We start from the raw sequence: 18,112 nt of genomic DNA, 5'->3' as shown, positions 1-18,112 counted from the left end.
AATAAAAAAAATTGAAAATAAAGTGAAGTTTATTCCTCAGGTAATACTATGCATCACTTAAAGTGCTGAAATTGAAGTATGTATTTCACAGAGACTTGAAAACAATATTGTGGTAAATGACAACTTAGGGAATAGTATATGTAGAATGAGAGTATTTAGGTAAGTTCTTTTTTAAATTTTTAAAAATTTCTTTATTGATTAAGGTATTGCATATGTGTCTTATGCCCCCATTGTCCCCCCAACACCCCCAATCATGCTCTCACCCCCCTGTTGTCTGTGTCCATTGGTTAGGCTTTTATGAATTTATACAAGTCCTTTGGTTGATCTCTTCCCCTTTCCTCCACCCTCCCCTACCTTCCCTCTGAGGTTTGACGGTTTGTTCAATGCTTCTTTGTCTCTGGATCTGTTTTTGTTCATCAGTTTACGTTGTTCATTATATTCCATAAATGAGTGAGATCATGTGACATTTATCTTTCTCTGACTGGCTTATTTCACTTAGCATAATGCTCTCCAGATCCATCCATGCTGTTGCAAATGGTAAACGTTTCTTATTTTTTACCACAGTGTAGTATTCCATTGTGTAGATGTACCACAGTTTTTTTATCCACTCATCTGCTGATGGGCACTTAGACTGTTTCCAAATATTAGCTATGGTGAATTGTGCCATTATGAACATAGGGGTGCATATATCCTTTCTGATTGGTGTTTTTAGTTTCTTGGGAAAGGTAAGTTTTTAAGAAAACTGCTCATGAGTACATATTCAATACTAATGTTATAAAAACATTGAAAGGAAAATGCATCCATCAAATGACAGAGTTTGCTTTTGGACAACTGAGTGCAGAGGAAGATCATGCAGGGATAACAAAATACCCTCAAGTTTTATCAATAATAAATAAGATCTGTAGCACATATTATTAAATATTCATATTTTAATATGGGTAGTGGGTAATATGGTATTGATAGAAATTGATAACATTGATATACCATTTATTAATAGCCTGGCAATGGTTCCCTGCATTGGCTATGTGTTAGTAGGCCCAAAGGACTTATGTGTAGAAATTCTGATTTAATTGGCTCTCAGTTATGGCCAGCCCATCATTAAATTTTAAAGGATGCATTTTAAAAGGTAATTATAACAATCAACTAGTATTGATAACCAATGTTTAAGTATTTTTATATTTATAATTTAATTTTACTTCTTATAGCAATCCTATAAGGTCAGTTTAATTAATATAACCATTTTACAGATGCAAAAACTGCCTAGGTGTTTGTAATAGTAGTCTTTGTTCTGTTTTCACTTTTGATTTTCCCCAAATTACATCATTTTTATGCAAAAAAATAGTTTATTATGCTATGGCTTATGTAAAGTTAGGTAGTATTACAAAATAGAAATGATCAGATATATCCATAGGAATCTAGCATGTCACACAAAGGAATAACTATTTTGACAAATAATTCCTCAGTAATTGCCTCATATTTTGACCTGTCAAGAGAAATGACCCGAGTTGCCTACAGGAGACTGATTTAGGAGAAATGGAATCCCTCCGTAAGGAAGAACTGAGCTGGAAAGCTCTTAAAGTGGCATAAGAAGGACAGCTTAAGGTTTGAGGCCTTTTTTGGTTCTCAATTTCTCAACCGTTCATTGGAAGGTTGGTTTTGATGAGAAATCAATTCTTCAGAAATGTTTGTGATTAGAGACAAATTTAAGAAGTGTTACCCATCCACTACAAACCAAAACAGTAGAGTACAAACTCAAACTCAGATGTCTCTCTGAGATTGTGTATCACTTATTGGAAATAACCTTTCAAAAATAAAAGTACTCATTAAGTTAATTAATTCTTAATCATTGGTGATTGTAAATTAATGCCATCTTCCGGATCAGTGGTGCTTTATGATTTTGTGCACTTAACAAAAACATACTTTTCAAAATATGAAGTCTACCAAGGCCAACTATTTATAATTTGAATTATATTTGAGAGGCTTTGACCAGACAACCCACACATTTGAGTGAGCACTTATCTCCATGGAAGATTGATGTCATAAAACCAAATAAAGATGTAAACCCTTAAAGATAATTGCCATGTAAAATTCTATCTATACTCATAAAAGAGTAACATGCCAATTAGACTGGCAGACCTTCAGGACAAAGCCATGGTGGCAGGGCGGAGGCAGAGGTGGTTAGGGGTGATCAGGCCAGGAGGGGAGGGCAGTTGGGGCAAGCAGGCTGTTGGGGGAGGGTTGCTTTGTGGCTTGTCGGGGAAATTGGGGTTGAGCAGGCCAGCAAGAGGGGACAGTCGGGGGCGGCGAGAAGGCCGGCTGGGGGCGGAGGGGGGGGAGCAGTGGAGGTGAACAGGTCTGCAGGCAGAGTGGTTAGAGGCAATCAGGCAGGCAGGCAGGTGAGCAGTTAGGGGACAGCAATTCAAAATTGGGCCACAGATACCTAGCCTAAACTGGCAGTTGGACATCCCCTGAGGGGTCCCAGATTTGACAGGTTCAGGCCAGGCTGAGGGACACCCGCCTCCCCCCCCCCCCCAGTGCACAAATTTCATGCACCAGGCCACTAGTCTGATTACAAACCATTTATTTTAAGTTAGAATACAGTTAATGTGCTTTTAATTCTTCTTGATTACATTCCAAATTAGAGAATTTCTTATACTGCATTGGGGTGAGATAAAGTATGTTCAATTGCTTCTTAGTGTCTTTTAAATAAAATGATTTGTTTCTTAGAAAAGAATATTTCTCATCCTATATTTTCCTTCAAAAGTAGAAGGGTGATAGTTTATTCTGTTCATGTATTTGTTATTTCAAAATGTCATTTCTTCTCTAATATTCTTTGGCCCAGTGACTCTAAAGTGGGTGTATACAGAAACAGGTGAATAGGTCAGACATCAATAAGGAAAGAGTTCTAAAAAGAATTAACGACTGAGACTTGTTGCTGAAGGTAATGGGGCAATTGAATATGAACCTTAATTATAAATAATTAATGTGTGAATTGCTTGAATCCAATATATGGATGCCTGTAGACTTGTTTAATTTATTTAACTCTCTCTCTCTCTCTCTCTCTCTCTCTCTATCTATCTATCTATCTCTCTCTCTTCCTCCCTCCCTCCCTCCCTCCCTCCCTCTCTCTCTCTACCTTTTTCCAAAAATGTGTCCTAACTGCATAGAACCACAGAATAAAACAGGTGAATCAGAATTCTTCCTCCTGGGACTCTCAGATGATCCAGAACTGCAGCCTCTTCTGTTTGGGCTGTTCCTGTCCATGTACCTAGTGATCATGCTTGGAAACTTACTCATGATCCTGGCTGTCATCTCTGACTCCCACCTCCACACACCTATGTACTTCTTCCTTTCCAATTTGTCCTTGGCTGACATCAGTTTCAGCACCACCACAGTTCCCAAGATGCTGGTGAACCTCCAGACACACAGCAAATCCATCACCTATGCAGGCTGCCTAACTCAGGTTACCCTTTTTCCTCTTTTTACATGTATGGACAGTCTACTCCTGGCTGTAATGGCCTATGACCGGTTAGTGGCCATTTGTCATCCCCTACACTACCTGGTCATCATGAGCCCCCGCCTCTGTGGCTTGTTGGTCCTGTTGTCATATTTCTTCAGCCTTTTGGTCTCCCAACTGCACTACTTGATGGTGTCACAACTTAGCTTCTGTGCAGATGTGAAAATCCCTCATTTCTTATGTGAACCTTCTCAACTCTTCAACCTTGCCTGTTCTGAGAACTTCACCAATGACATATTGATCTACTTTATTGGAGCCATCTTTGGTGGTGTCCCACTCTCAGGGATCCTTTTCTCTTACTACAGAATTGTGTCCTCCATTCTGAGAATCCCATCAGCAGGTTCAAAATATAAAGCCTTCTCCACCTGCGGCTCTCACTTGTCAGTTGTTTGCTTATTTTATGGAACAGGCCTTGGTGTCTACCTCAGTTCCGCTGTGTCATCTTCCCCAAGGAAGGATGCGGTGGCCTCAGTAATGTACACTGTGGTCACCCCCATGCTGAACCCCTTCATCTACAGCCTGAGGAACAGAGACATCAAGAGGGCCCTATGGAGGATGGTTCAAAGAATAGGCTGATCTCAATACTTGTGCTATCATTTTTGTTCATAGGACTGGGAAAAGCAGCAAAATCAAACATATGCAACCAGAAATTCTGAATCAGCAGTCACACAGTGAAGATGTGCCTATATGAGTCTTTGATTTCTGTTTACAGATTTTTCCCTCTTAGCACAGCTGTATTGAAATTGGGAGATTACTTTGGACTCCTACTTAAGTCATAGCCCCTCCAAGATTATGCATAGTACATTGGTATACCCTTCTCACTTTCCTTATGCATTACCCAGGACTCTTGGCCATGAGGAGTCTTGTTTCTATCATTATAAATAGAGAGCAAGTAGACAGATATGGGGGGGCATATTGGCAGTGTGTGTGGGGGTTGAGCAATAAAGAGGGAGAACTCATTGATATGGACAACAGTGTGGAAATTATGGGGTGGAGGGGTATGGATGGAGATGATAGAGTGCATATGGGGGATGAATGCTGATGGGAAAAATAAAAGAAATGAAAAAGGAAAAATAATAGCTCTCTCATTCTTGTTATTTATTCTTTCTATACTTTTCTCATGATTCTTCTCTCTTCCATATTTTTGCTCCATCATGATCTTGGTCAGATCCTTGAGAAAACTGTGTTGTCTATTTAATTTCTTGTCCAGACCAGGGTATTTTGAAATTGACATGGGACAGCATCAGTACTGAGTTTGAATAAATAGTTATCAACTGGGACTTTCCTAGCAAAACTGAAATATATGATTCCCAATATTCCTGATAATTCTTTTTCCCATTCCATTTAACATCTTCGCCATCAATTACATAGCCAGGCATGAAAGGGCAAATACTATTTAATTCCACTTATATGAGGCACCTAAAGTAGTCAGATTCATAGAGACATAAAGTAGAATAGTGGTTGTCAGGTGGCAGCAATAACTGTGAGAGGCAAGGTAGATAGATGATTGAACAACAAATCCCCAATGGCAACTGGGGTCGAAGAACTACAGGGATCCGTGGTGGTGGCAACATACCATAAAGGAGCAGACATCAAAAGTATTGCTTAACTTGAAAGAATCAAACATATCAAGGGCAAGTTAGAAAAAGTCATTTGTCAGCTACCACAATTGAAAGCCATTTATTCATCTTCCAATTTCCAACCCGAAGTCTGTTTTCCTACTCAGATCTTGGAGATCAATGGGAATTCCGTTCCTGCTTTTTGGAAGCCAATTATATGGTTCTTTGAAATGGTACTATCCCTCAAGAACACCACTTGGTGGTAAGATGATTCCATTAGTGGATGATTCCAGGGAGTGGGCAGTGATTCATCTTTACCGAGATGAATATTTACAAATTTATGTTTGTTTTTCCTGTCTGCATTCCTTAGCAAATACCGCCACCCAAACACTTAAAACATCCAATTTCTTTATGGTGAAGAAGATATGCAAATAAACATGACATATCAGGAGATCCAGATGTCCTAACATACCCTGTATCCCCCAAAGCCTCTCAGCATCATATACATAGAGTGGCAATTCTGTGGCTCAATTATTGCTCTTCTGAATTATAATACAATGCTCTGTCCTGAAATCATACTTAGAGATATGTCCCTTTCAGCCAGATTTTGTCACTGTTTGGACTCTTATATTTGAGTTTTGGTGAATTCACCTACAAAAGTAGACTAGACTGAATAACTTACTAGCACCTGACCAAATATAATATTCTGAGTCCTATAGTTTTCCTTTCTTCACTGATACATTTTTATAGCTTATTTTGGAAATAAACTAAGCAAACATATGGAGAAAAGTCCAATCTCACTAATAACCAAATAAATAATGAATCCACCAGAATATTTTTTATCGGACATATAATGTTACATCATAAACTCTGAGACATGATTTAAGTCCTGTGAGGGCAAAGTTTTAATCTTGTTTTCTTCTTCACTGCTGTATTCCCAACACCTACAACAGCATGGCACACCAAAAGTGCTCAATAATTATTGTTGAATAAGTGACTCTAGTAAGAAGTAACAATGGTTCCCAATAAAATGCACTATGTCATAATTCTTATTCAGCTGTTCCAAGCTGATTCTTGAAGTGGCTGGTCTCGACCTGCAGGGCTGGAAATCCAAGCTGAGGTGCAATAATGGATAAGTAAAAGGAAAGTATGAGGAGAGTAGAACTGAGCATAACAGGGGATTCACCATAAGAGGTTAAGACAGAGCTTAAAAGGCAATTGTACCCAAAGTCACTTACAGAGAATTGGATGAGAGGCAAAATCCAATGGGATTAAGAGGTGGGATTTCTTTAGCCAACTACTACTACCACTGTCAGCCTAAAATCCCCAGACAAATGTTCCCATTTATTGAACATAGAATGTTCTCCAAAGAACTTTTTGCAGGGCCCTCTTCATGTCCCTGTTCCGCAGGCTATAGATGAAGGGGTTCAGCATTGGGGTGACCACAGTGTACATCACCGAGGCAATCATGCCCCTCCAGGAAGATGCATTAGGACTGAGGTACACACCAAGGCCTGTCCCATAGAATAAAGAAACCACGACAAGGTGGGACCCACAGGTAGAAAATGCTTTATATTTCCCATCTGCTGATGGGATTCTCAGGATTGAGGAGACAATTTGAATATAGGAGAAAAGGATGCCTGAGAAGGGAATAATGCCCAGAAGGCCAGTCACCATATACAACACGATGTGATTGATGAGTGTGTCTGAGCAGGCGAGCGTGAGGGCCTGAGCAAGTTCACAGTAAAAGTGTGAAATCGCCCAGTTGGTACAGAAAGACAGCCGCAACATCAACAGACTCTGGATCAGGGAGTACGTGAAGCTAATGAACCAGGACACAAGAACCAGCTGGCCACAGAGACGGGGGTTCATGATGACTGGGTAGTGTAAGGGGTGACAGATGGCCACAAACCGGTCATAGGCCATCACAGTGAGGAGAAAAGTGTCCATACCTCCAAAAACCATGAAAAAATACATCTGGGTGATGCACCCTGCATAGGTGATGGCTTTGCTCTGTGCCTGGATGTTCACCAGCATCTTCGGGACGGTGGTGGAGGTGAAACAGATGTCAACAAAGGACAGGTTGGAGAGGAAGAAGTACATGGGCGTGTGGAGGTGGGGGTCAGAGCTGACGGCTAAGATAATGAGCAGGTTCCCGAGCATGATGACCACAAACATGGACAGGAACAGCCCAAACAGGATGGGTTGATGCCCCGAGTCTTGGGAAAATCCCAGAAGTAAAAAATCTGAAACACTTGTTTGATTTCCTGGTTCCATGTTGCTGACACATCAGCTAGATGTTTGAGGAAAGAAAATAACATGAAATAGACACTGGGCAGACTCTAGATTACTTCTACTTTAAAAAATTTGAAGTCAATCACTGGGCATAAAAGCCTTAACTACAAAATTTAGGAATTCATTATTCTGCTATTGGTTATATGCAATATTTTGTAATGTTGATCAACCCTTGCCCATTATCCTCTGGAACACTCATACATCTTCTTCATCTCTGGCTTAGCATTATCTCTAAACAGCTAAGAGCAACTTTGGGCCTCAGAGAAGAAATGGTTGTACTCACTCTAACACAAATGTGGAGCATGAGGTCTGGTGAAGCTCAGTAACTTGATCTGGGTTGTCTGCCTTCTCTGGGACTCAGAAAAGGGTCCATGTCTCAGAGGTAGGAAAATTTGACAGTATCTCAAATATCTGGACAGAGTATTGGAGGATGAGTAGAATGTAGGTTTACTTCTCAAGGAAAAGAAAAAAGAAAAACAAAAGAAAATATTTTCACCAAATAAGAAACCACATTCACAAATGCTTAACGCTTAATCTACCAGGGACCAGTCACTCCTTGTAGGAACAGGGCCAGATGCTTCCTGGACATTTGTCATTTGACCAAATACCCTTCATCTGTGAAGTTAAGAGATTGGTTAAAATTCACAAGGAAAGCCCTAACTCAGTTCTTCTCAACTATCTGGCCCTTTAAATACAGTTCCTCATGTTGTGACGCAACCATAAAATTATTTTCGTTGCTACTTCATAACTGTAATGTTGCTACTGTTATGAATCGTAATGTAAATATCTGATATGCAGGATGGTCTTAGGCGACCCCTGTGAAAGGGTTGTTCAACCGCCAAAGGGGTCGCAACCCACAGGTTGAGAACCGCTGCCCTAACTGGTTTGGCTCAGTGGATAGAGCATTGGCCTGTGGACTGAAAGGTCCCAGGTTCAATTCTGGTCAAGGGCATGTACTTTGGTTGCGGCACATCCCCAGTAGGGGGTGTTCAGGAGGCAGCTGATCGGTGTTTCTAACTCTCTATCCCTTTCCCTTCCTCTCTGTAAAAAATCAATAAAAATATATTTAAAAAAAAAATGCCCAAGGAAAGAGCAGATTTCAAGGCTTAAACCATTGCAGGACCCTAAGGCACAACTACAAAGGTCATGCAATACACAATTTTGAGTCATGTCACTTCTACTATTCATTGAATTCTAGGGGAAGGATAAATTGCACCAGGATTTTCACATATGAGCCTGAAAGAATGAGATTCAGATTTGGCACACACATGTGGGTGACGCTTAGAATGGGCTGGGAGCATGGGGACACTCAACCCGAGCCCATCTACCCTCTGACTCTCTTCACTCCAAGTCCTAAGGGTCTTGTAACCAAGGAATGGGTCCTATAACCAGGGACAAGGAACAGCATAACAGCATACATGGATCTTCAGTGTTCCGTTTTACCTTGTTATAAGTATTTTTCGGCACTTGCTATTCTGTAATTCCCCTACCCACAAGAGAGACCACCATTGGCTGTCATCACTGTCAGTCTTCTTTAGTATAAAAATCAAAGTGGGAGGGTAGGGGTTTAAAAGGGACAAACTTACTGTACTGCATTTTTGAAATTTACTAAAAGAGTAGATCTTAAAAGTTCCCATCACACAGACACACAAAAGAATGTTTGTAACTTGGCAAGAGAGAGCTATACAGGAAAGTGAATAACAATACCCATTCTTTTACCTCTGGTACAGGACCCCTGGGGCCTGGGAATGAGAGAGCCAGAAGATAGGCAGACACTGGCAAATGCCCCCTCTCTCCATCTCCTCAGTGCTGCTTTAAGCATTACCTCATGCCTGACCCTCATCCTTTTGGACTAATATGCAAACATCCTGGTGCATTTTCTCTCTTCTTACAAGTACACCAAGTCCTCAGATAACATTATTTCATTCAATGTTGTTTTGTTATAACATTGATGAGATGCATAGGAACTTAACTCTTGTTTGTACAATTAGATTAGCCTATAGTAAAATTGGTGTTGTTACATGTTGCTTCTTCACAGTCCAGGAACCTATTGAGGAAATTAAGAGAGGACTTAGTGTATTTCATGAGCACCATGGAGGGTAGTATTAAAATTCTTTCCATGATCTTTGCTGATTTGAGGAATGGTTAAAGAAGGGGTCATCCTCTGAAGCAGAATGTGTTCTCAGATGCTCATTGCTTCCTCGGAGGAAGAGATGAATGGCCCATAGGAACCTTCCAGGTTTAAGAAAGATGTGTGTTTAAGGAAGGGAGGAATGTAATTATTTGGCCAAAGAGATTATTTTATGCCTAGGATTATAAAATATTGCTTTCTTGAGCCAAATAAAGAGATTGAGACAGTGAAAAATATTCAATGAAAAAAATCATGGGCATGAGGGAGAGAAATTAATGAGACTGCATCTTATTCTAATGGACAAAACTGGGGGCCTGGCTACTGCAGGGTTTTTTCTTAGGTTCTTGGAATTTAAATCTGCAATGATTTTCCCCCCATATGTCCCACCTGGAGTTGCAGAAGCAACTGAGTTATGCTTTAAATGGGTCATGAAATGAGTAATCACATTCATCTTAAGAAAGAGTTTCCCACACAATAGAAACCTTTTACCTTATGACCAGAGGTTAGAAATCAGAAGTGGAGAATACAGTTATTTGTCACGTGTTCCTCTTTACCCATGCACCAAGTACATATGTCCTATTCTGTTCCTAGAATCTAATGTCAGTGAGCAATTCTGTTGAGTCATGCTGGGAAGTAGAGAACTGAACCAGGCTGTTTGTCAGGCACAGAAAAACTTCTGGAAGCCACTTGGCAAGGAGGGCTTCTTTGGGACATGGTCCTTATCCCCAGGGAGCCCGCCTTCCAGAGATGGATGCACAAACGGGTCATCGTAATACAGTGAATCAAATGGTAAGATGAAGGCATCAGGAGAGTATAGTACCTAGAGGAGCACCAAATCCAGCCTGGACTGATGGAGTCAGGGAAGAATTCCTGAAGGAAGAGATCGCTGGGCAAGTAGTTATACAGGTGGATTACTGAGTAGGGTCCTTCCTTGCAGAGAAGAGAGCAAAGGGGAAAGTCTATAAGCAAGAGGCAGCATGGGACAGAGTGCTTTTAACCATTTTCTGAAGCATTCAGTGGGAGATGGGAACGGTGAAGAATTAGGTTAGAGAGGTGACCTGGGAACCTTGAAAAGAAGAATGAATAAGGAATGGGGGTTGTGGGGGAACTGCAACCAAAGGAGTGATGTGATTTGTAGCACACTTTTCCTTTGTGTCTTGAGTGAAAGATGGATTTAAAGCCAACAAAACTAAGAGCACAGGGAATAGGATGGGGAACTCTCACATCATTAGAGTTGAAGAGCCAACTCACTTGTTTTAAAGAGGAACAAAGACCAAAAGGGGTGAAGAAATAATTCTGATCTTGCTAATGTTTCCACATCCCTGATTAAGGATGAGACCTGACACCCAAATGGAATCAAGGGGAACTATGGGAAAGGGACTTGTGAGTTTTAATGTTTCCTAGAATTCCCAGAGCAAAAGTGTAAGATGTCAATAAGGGACTAGATGTTGGACTTTCCTACATCCTTTCCTTTTCCTGTCTCACCCACCATACCCCAGTCTGTATACACTGTGGTCCCAGATACCAGGGACCTCAGACCCTTCCCTCTTGAAGGTCCCTAATAACAACAAGGATAAGGGTGCATGCAGGAGGATGGGAAGGAAATACAATTTTTTAGAAACAGGAGATGTTCCCAAGTAAAGGAGGTGGCAAAGAAGAATTATGAAAGATTTGTCTAGGTTGAGTGAAGATGGAGGCTCTGGAGCTCTTGGACCAGGTAACAAGAGAAAAGAAGAGATCTAGAAACTATAAAGGACCTAACTCTCTATCAGCACCTGGGGCATCCATTTGTAAAACAAACACTGGTAACTATACCAATATATAGTGTGTTTCTGGAAAGTGCTATGGTGTCAGAGTGGACTGGGGTTTTAGCCTTTTCCTCCCCCTTCCCATAATTTCCACCAACCATCTAATCAAATACTATATAACAGAAATAAACACTCCTCATGCGATGGTAACTTCAAACAAGGAGTCTAGCCATTCACCTTCTCAAGCAAGTACCCTCTAGAGCTCATTCTCCATAGACAGCATAGGGTTTCCCCTGCCCTTTGTTTAACAACAGTCAATACACTATTCACTCCACCATTCATTTCCCTCTTTCCTGCAACACTTACTGGGTTCTGCAGGCTTGGCAATGTGGACCCACCGTAGGGGCCAACTTCCCTGAATCTTGTTCTTTCATGGAAGTTGGTGATGAAGAAAGGTCTGTCCACCAAAAGAGCGGGGATACAGAACCAGGCATATGGTATAGAGATTTGCGGATTTCTTCTGGAGAAGGCATGAGTGTCTTGGGTGTGGCACATGAGAGCCTTGGTTACTATAAGCTGATGTTACAGGTTTGTTGCCCTGGGGCCAGAATCCCCTCTGAAGCTTGTTAGACAAATTGATCAATGGATTTGTGATTCCCTTATCAGGTTGACTCCTCAGGGACAGGGGTCACAAAGGAAAAGGTCTCTGTCTTGCCAATTCCTTGTCCCTGGAGACAAACAAATGGACCAGCTGTGATTTTTTTCCCATTTGGATCTCTTTTGTCTGGAAAGAGTCACTCTAGTCTTTCTTGGATCTCCTCTTGGGAACAAGTGTCATCATTTTCGGACTTGTCGTTGCCTCACTGGAGAGATGGTTGAGTAGCAACGGGTCCCAGGATTCACTAGGGTAATGGTTCTCAATCATTAGCTTGCACTAAGATGACCTTGAGGATTTGTTAGAACAGATTTCAGAGTCCCATTCCCCAATATCTGTCTTGGTAGACCTGAGTTTGGATCTGATAATTAGAAATTTTCACAACCAAATTTTGCTGGTCCCTATGACAATCCACTGAGACCCATTGCCCATTATGAGTAATGTTTCATAATTTTAGCTTTATCAAAACTATCAATTGAGGCCCTTGTTAATATATATATCTTCCCAAACTTATACTTCTCCTCAACTCATCTAGTTAACAACTCCAGGCGGAGAGTCCGAAAATCTACCTTTAAAAGAAAATGGCAATGGTTTTACTTTATTTTATTTATATGTTTATTATATATATGTATGTATATATATATATATATATATGTATATATATATATATATATGCCAGTTTATTCATTTTTAATATACAGTTTTGTGGCATTAAGTATATTAACAATATCATCCAACATTCAACACTATCCATTTCTAGACCTTTTTCATCATCCCAAATAGAAGCTCTATACCCATTAAACAACAACTGCCCATTCTTCTCTTCCCCCAGCGTATTGAAACCTCTATTCTAATTTCTGTCTCTATGTATTTGCCTATTACAGGTACCTCATAAGTGAACTCATAGAATACTTATTCTTTTGTGTCTGACTTATCTGAATTAGCATAATATTTTCAAGTTTCAACCATGTTGCACATGTATCAGAATTTTATTCCTTTATTTATATATTTTTTTAAATATATTTTATTGAGTTTTTACAGAGAGGAAAGGAGAGAGATAGAAAGTTAGAAACATAATCAGTAAAGAGAGGAGAACCAAGATGGCGGCATAGGTTAACGCCGGAGTTCGCTGCTTTGAACAACTACTTCAAAAGTGAAACCAAAAAACGGAAGGGACATCACCCAGAACCACAGGAACGCTGGCTGAGTGGAAGTCCTACAACTAGGAGGAAAGAGAAACGCATACGGACACTCAGAGGAGGCGCAGTGCTGAAGTCAAATTCTGAGGTGCGGAGTGCGCGGTTGTTGTTTTCAATCGGGAGGGAGTCGCAGACTCTGAGCACCAGATCCGGGCGAGTCTTTAGGGACCCAGACTCAAACGGGAGAAGCGGGCCTGTCTGGCTTCGGTCAGAGCGAGTGCAGCTTTCTCTCCAAGCTTTGCAGCGGGTGCTGGGACTCGGAGAGGCGGAGCCCCTGGGGACAGGACTGAGAGCCGCCATAATTGCTCTCTCCGGCCCACCCTGTTGATCCTGTTCGACCCGCCCTCCCCAAGCCCTGCACAGAGGCATTTGCCGGATAGCCTCAGGCAAAGGCTAGATTAGCACCTCCCTAGAGAACAGAAGTTCTCTCACTGCTGACACAGCTGATTCTCATAGCCACTTGGCCTGGAGGTCAAACCCTCCCTGGAATTAGCTACAACAATCAAGATTTATCTATAAGACTGCGAACAAAGACCACTAGGGGGTGCACCAAGGAAGCATAACAAAATGCGGAGACAAAGAAACAGGACAAAATTGTCAATGGAAGAAATAGAGTTCAGAACCACACTTTTAAGGTCTCTCAAGAACTGTTTAGAAGCTGCCGATAAACTTAATGAGATCTACACGAAAACTAATAAGACCTTCGATCTTATATTGGGGAACCAACTAGAAATTAAGCACACACAGACTGAAATAACGAATATTATACAGACGCCCGACAGCAGACCAGAGGAGCGCAAGAATCAAGTCAATGATTTGAAATGCGAGGAAGCAAAAAACATCCAACCGGAAAAGCAAAATGAAAAAAGAATCCAAAAATGCGAGGATAGTGTAAGGAGCCTCTGGGACAGCTTCAAGCGCACCAACATCAGAATTATAGGGGTGCCAGAAGATGAGAGAGAGCAAGATATTGAAAACCTATTTGAAGAAATAATGACAGAAAACTTCCCCCACCTGGTGAAAGAAATGGACTTACAGGTCCAAGAAGCTCAGAGAACCCCAAACAAAAGGAATCCAAAGAGGACCACACCAAGACACATCATAATTAAAATGCCAAGAGCAAAAGATAAAGAGAGAATCTTAAAAACAGCAAGAGAAAGAAACTCAGTTACCTACAAGGGAATACCCATACGACTGTCAGCTGATTTCTCAACAGAAACTTTGCAGGCCAGAAGGGAGTGGCAAGAAATATTCAAAGTGATGAATACCAAGAACCTACAACCAAGATTACTTTATCCAGCAAAGCTATCATTCAGAATTGAAGGTCAGATAAAGAGCTTCACAGATAAGGAAAAGCTAAAGGAGTTCATCACCACCAAACCAGTATTATATGAAATGCTGAAAGGTATCCTTTAAGAAGAGGAAGAGGAAGAAAAAGGTAAAGATAGAAATTATGAACAACAAATATGCATCTATCAACAAGTGAATCTAAGAATCAAGTGAATAAATAATCTGATGAACAGAATGAACTGTTGATTATAATAGAATCAGGGACATAGAAAGGGAATGGACTGACTATTCTTGGGGGGAAAAGGGGTGTGGGAGATGTGGGAAGAGACTGGACAAAAATCGTGCACCTATGGATGAGGACAGTGGGTGGGGAGTGAGGGCGGAGGGTGGGGCGGGAACTGGGAGGAGGGGAGTTATGGGGGGAAAAAAAAAGGAACAAATGTAATAATCTGAACAATAAAGATTTAATTAAAAAAAAAAAAAAGTTAGAAACATCAATGAAAGAGAAACATCGACCAGCTGCCTCCTGCACACTCCCCACTGGGGATGTGCCCGCAACCACGGTACATGCCCTTGACCGGAATCGAACCTGGGACCTTTTAGTCCACAGGCCGACGCTCTATCCACTGAGCCAAACCGGTTTCGGCAGAATTTTATTCCTTTAAAAAATCTGAGTACAAATCCTGGAAAGGCCCAGTGATCCCTATTTTGCCCTTGTCTTGTCCTTAGGAGAAAACTGAAGAGGTAAAGAGTGAGACTATTAGATTAGTGAATCTGAAAGATTTTGATAGGCACCTTTCACCTAGGTGTCATTAGTTAGTCAAATATTTACTGAATGATTTAGACCAAGTATTGTGGAAGATCCCAGTGTTTAATGGTAAATAAGACACCATATTATTCTACCACAAAATCAAAACAGATCACTGGCTAATGCCATGAGAGAGTGGCAGATATGTTTTTCAAAGAGTAATTAGGGTTGAAATGGCAATTCCCCTAGTAGATGTCAGATAGATACTTTTCTTTATTAAATCACATTAAAATTATAAAAGTGAGCAAAAATATATACTGATGGTAGACTTTAAAATGAGAGAGAGGAAACATTGGTACATATCACAGGGATCCAAGATACTCAGGCATGTCTAAGTACTTCTCTCAGAAGCCCAAAATGTGTGACCTTCCAATAACAAACCATCAGGATAAGTGCAGATATCTTGGAATTGGGGAAACAAAGGCATAAGTTTACTAAAAAGAAAATTATACCTCATTGTTCACAGAGCCAACACCCAGGCTATGTAAATCAATTGCAGAACATCAATCTATAAATTTTCAATAAACTACATAAATAGTCTGAAACAAGGGGCTTCTGGGGGGTATTTCTGTACTTTAAACAGCACATTATAAATTTTTACATAGCTCTATTTAATTTCTATTTTGGATATAAGTTAATATCATAATTCAAGTAACTCTGGAAATTGATTTAGAGCTACTGAAGACCAGTTGCAAATTAATCTTTTATTACATGCCTATCAATAGGGAAATAACTAAATAAAGCATGAAAATTCATACTATGGAATCCTATGTAGCACATTGATAAGGAAGAATAGCAAACAGTATAACCAATATGATCCCATCTGTTTAAAAATCACAGTACAAAACTACACATTTTCTGTGATTATAGGTTTATGTATAGGGTGTCCCAAAATCTTGCGTGAGCATTAACAACAACAACAACAAAAAATAAAAGCCTAATTTTACTTGGTTTATTGAATCAGATTCTAATATCTATTGCCCTTTGATTTCAATCCCTTCAATTTGATAAGCATTACCAAGTACCAATTATGGCCCAGGAGCAGGGACAATGAAGACCAATGAAAACCACGGCTTTGCATATGTGCCAGCAAAGCTGTGGAGGCCATTTACCTGATACGCTATTCCATACATAACCCTATACTGTATACTTTATGAATCAATAAAACATTTACAATTTTTAATTATAAACCTGTGTTTTCTATCAAACGTACTTCTTGCGTGAATTTTGGGACACCCTATATTTGAAAGGACAGAAAATGTTCTCAGGCTAGATGAAGTATAATTGGTGCCAAGTATAATTGGTGCCAAAAGGAGGATAGGTTGCAAGTATATGAAACAGAGGATTTATCTGTTTCCTGTATCCCCCCAAGAGTTTTGTCTCTTAGGACTGAGCAGAGAAAAAAGGGAATTAGATGTTGTGAGATGTGAAGATGTATCTTTCTCTGATGCAATGCCCTAGGAAGGTCAGGACTGCCAGTTAGAGGGTGAGTGGGGGGTGGATAATTGATGACTGTTGGACTAGAATAAAGCTAAGCCCTGTGGCCTTGGGCACAACTGCAGGGACACAGGTAGAGAAGGAGCAGAGATTCAAGTGGGAAACATAGTGTACAGGAACATGGAGTGCCATATGCTCCAAGGATAGAAGATAAGAACAATGGAATGTGGTGACCGCCTTGTAGAAAAGACCAAAGACTTAACACCATTTTTCTTTGTTTCTTTCTTTCTGTCTGTCTGTCTCCTTCTATATCTTACCAATTTTTGTAAAAATATATATATTTTTTATTGATTTCAGAGATAGGGAGAAAGAGATGGAAACATCAATGACAAGAGAGAATTATCCAGCCCCCAACCTGGGCATGTGCCCTGACCCGGAATCAAACTGTGACCTCTCCTGGTTCATAGATTAATGCTCAACTGCTGAGCCACACGAGCTGTGCAATGTCTTACCAATTTAAAAGCTACTTGGGCACACTGTGATTCGCTATGCAGTTCTCTCAGTAAAATCATATAGACTCCAGTTGTGGCAGTTTTAAAACATAGCCTCCAAATTCTTTTATATTCCTCTCATGAGAGTTGAGTCCATGTTCCCTATCTTGAATCTTAACTTGTGATGCTAAGTCTGAATTACACTTGAACTACTTACTACCTCTGCAAGCTTTGGATCACTTATCCAGCCTCTCAAAACCTCAGTTTCTTAGTTGTAAAATGGGGCCAATTTAGTAGGTTGTTGTTGTTTTTTGATTGAGGATCAAATAAGGTAATATCCAATGCTACCATATTGGATGACACAGGTACTTATCTCTGTTGGCTCTTTGCAACTCAATTTTTATTCTATTCAAGCAATATCTTCTCAGTAAAATGTTCTGCCTGGCTGGGAATAGAGCCCTGCTGAGTTAGTTTTTAGAATTCACAGGGGCTACACTGCACTAGCCCTTTTCATCCTTCTTACCATGGACCTCTAGTACTTCCTGGATATTGGGGTACACACAAGTCCTCCCAGTTTCAAGTGCCATTCCAGTGAATGCCAGTTGGCCATTCTGCATTTCTTCTATTCATCATGTCAATCAAATGCTGCCTTGTTGCTGCTGCTGCTTCTTACTGCTGTGGGTCTTGTCGTTTGGGGTGGTTTGTCCTTGTTCACTTATATTTTGGGTTTCTAAAAATAGCTGTCATTTAGTTTAGTTGCAAATGTTTCCAGGGGATAAGGACACATATGTAATACCTTAATCAATAAAGAAAAAAAAGAAAGGGATTTTAGTTTTGATATCTAGTTGCTGTCTCTGTTTTTCAGGGGAGTTTGCAGACTGGTGGCCACCACAGCTGTCTATAGGAAGACAGTACTGCATAGTTCTCTGCCGTTTCTGCACATCTTGTGAGCAAAGCACTGGTAGCTTTTTTTCTTTTTCTA

At 40.4% G+C, this 18,112-nt stretch overlaps 2 protein-coding genes across 2 annotated transcripts; one reads left to right on the top strand and one right to left on the bottom strand.

The window, feature by feature from the left end:
- Window positions 1–3,148: 3,148 nt before the first annotated feature.
- LOC132234410 (olfactory receptor 7E178-like) lies at window positions 3,149–4,093 on the top strand. Its single transcript, XM_059695398.1, has one exon. The coding sequence runs from the start codon at window positions 3,149–3,151 to the stop codon at window positions 4,091–4,093; it is 945 nt and encodes a 314-aa protein (XP_059551381.1).
- A 2,327-nt stretch (window positions 4,094–6,420) lies between these two features.
- On the bottom strand, window positions 6,421–7,353 carry LOC132234197 (olfactory receptor 7D4-like). The gene has a single exon (XM_059695242.1). The coding sequence runs from the start codon at window positions 7,351–7,353 to the stop codon at window positions 6,421–6,423; it is 933 nt and encodes a 310-aa protein (XP_059551225.1).
- Between the last annotated feature and the right edge of the window lie 10,759 nt (window positions 7,354–18,112).

Source organism: Myotis daubentonii, chromosome 5 (genome assembly GCF_963259705.1).
Source record: "Myotis daubentonii chromosome 5, mMyoDau2.1, whole genome shotgun sequence".
Classification (NCBI taxonomy): Eukaryota; Metazoa; Chordata; class Mammalia; order Chiroptera; family Vespertilionidae; genus Myotis; species Myotis daubentonii.
The sequence above is the reverse complement of the archived record's forward strand: the minus strand, read 5'-3'. Positions and strand labels throughout refer to the sequence as shown.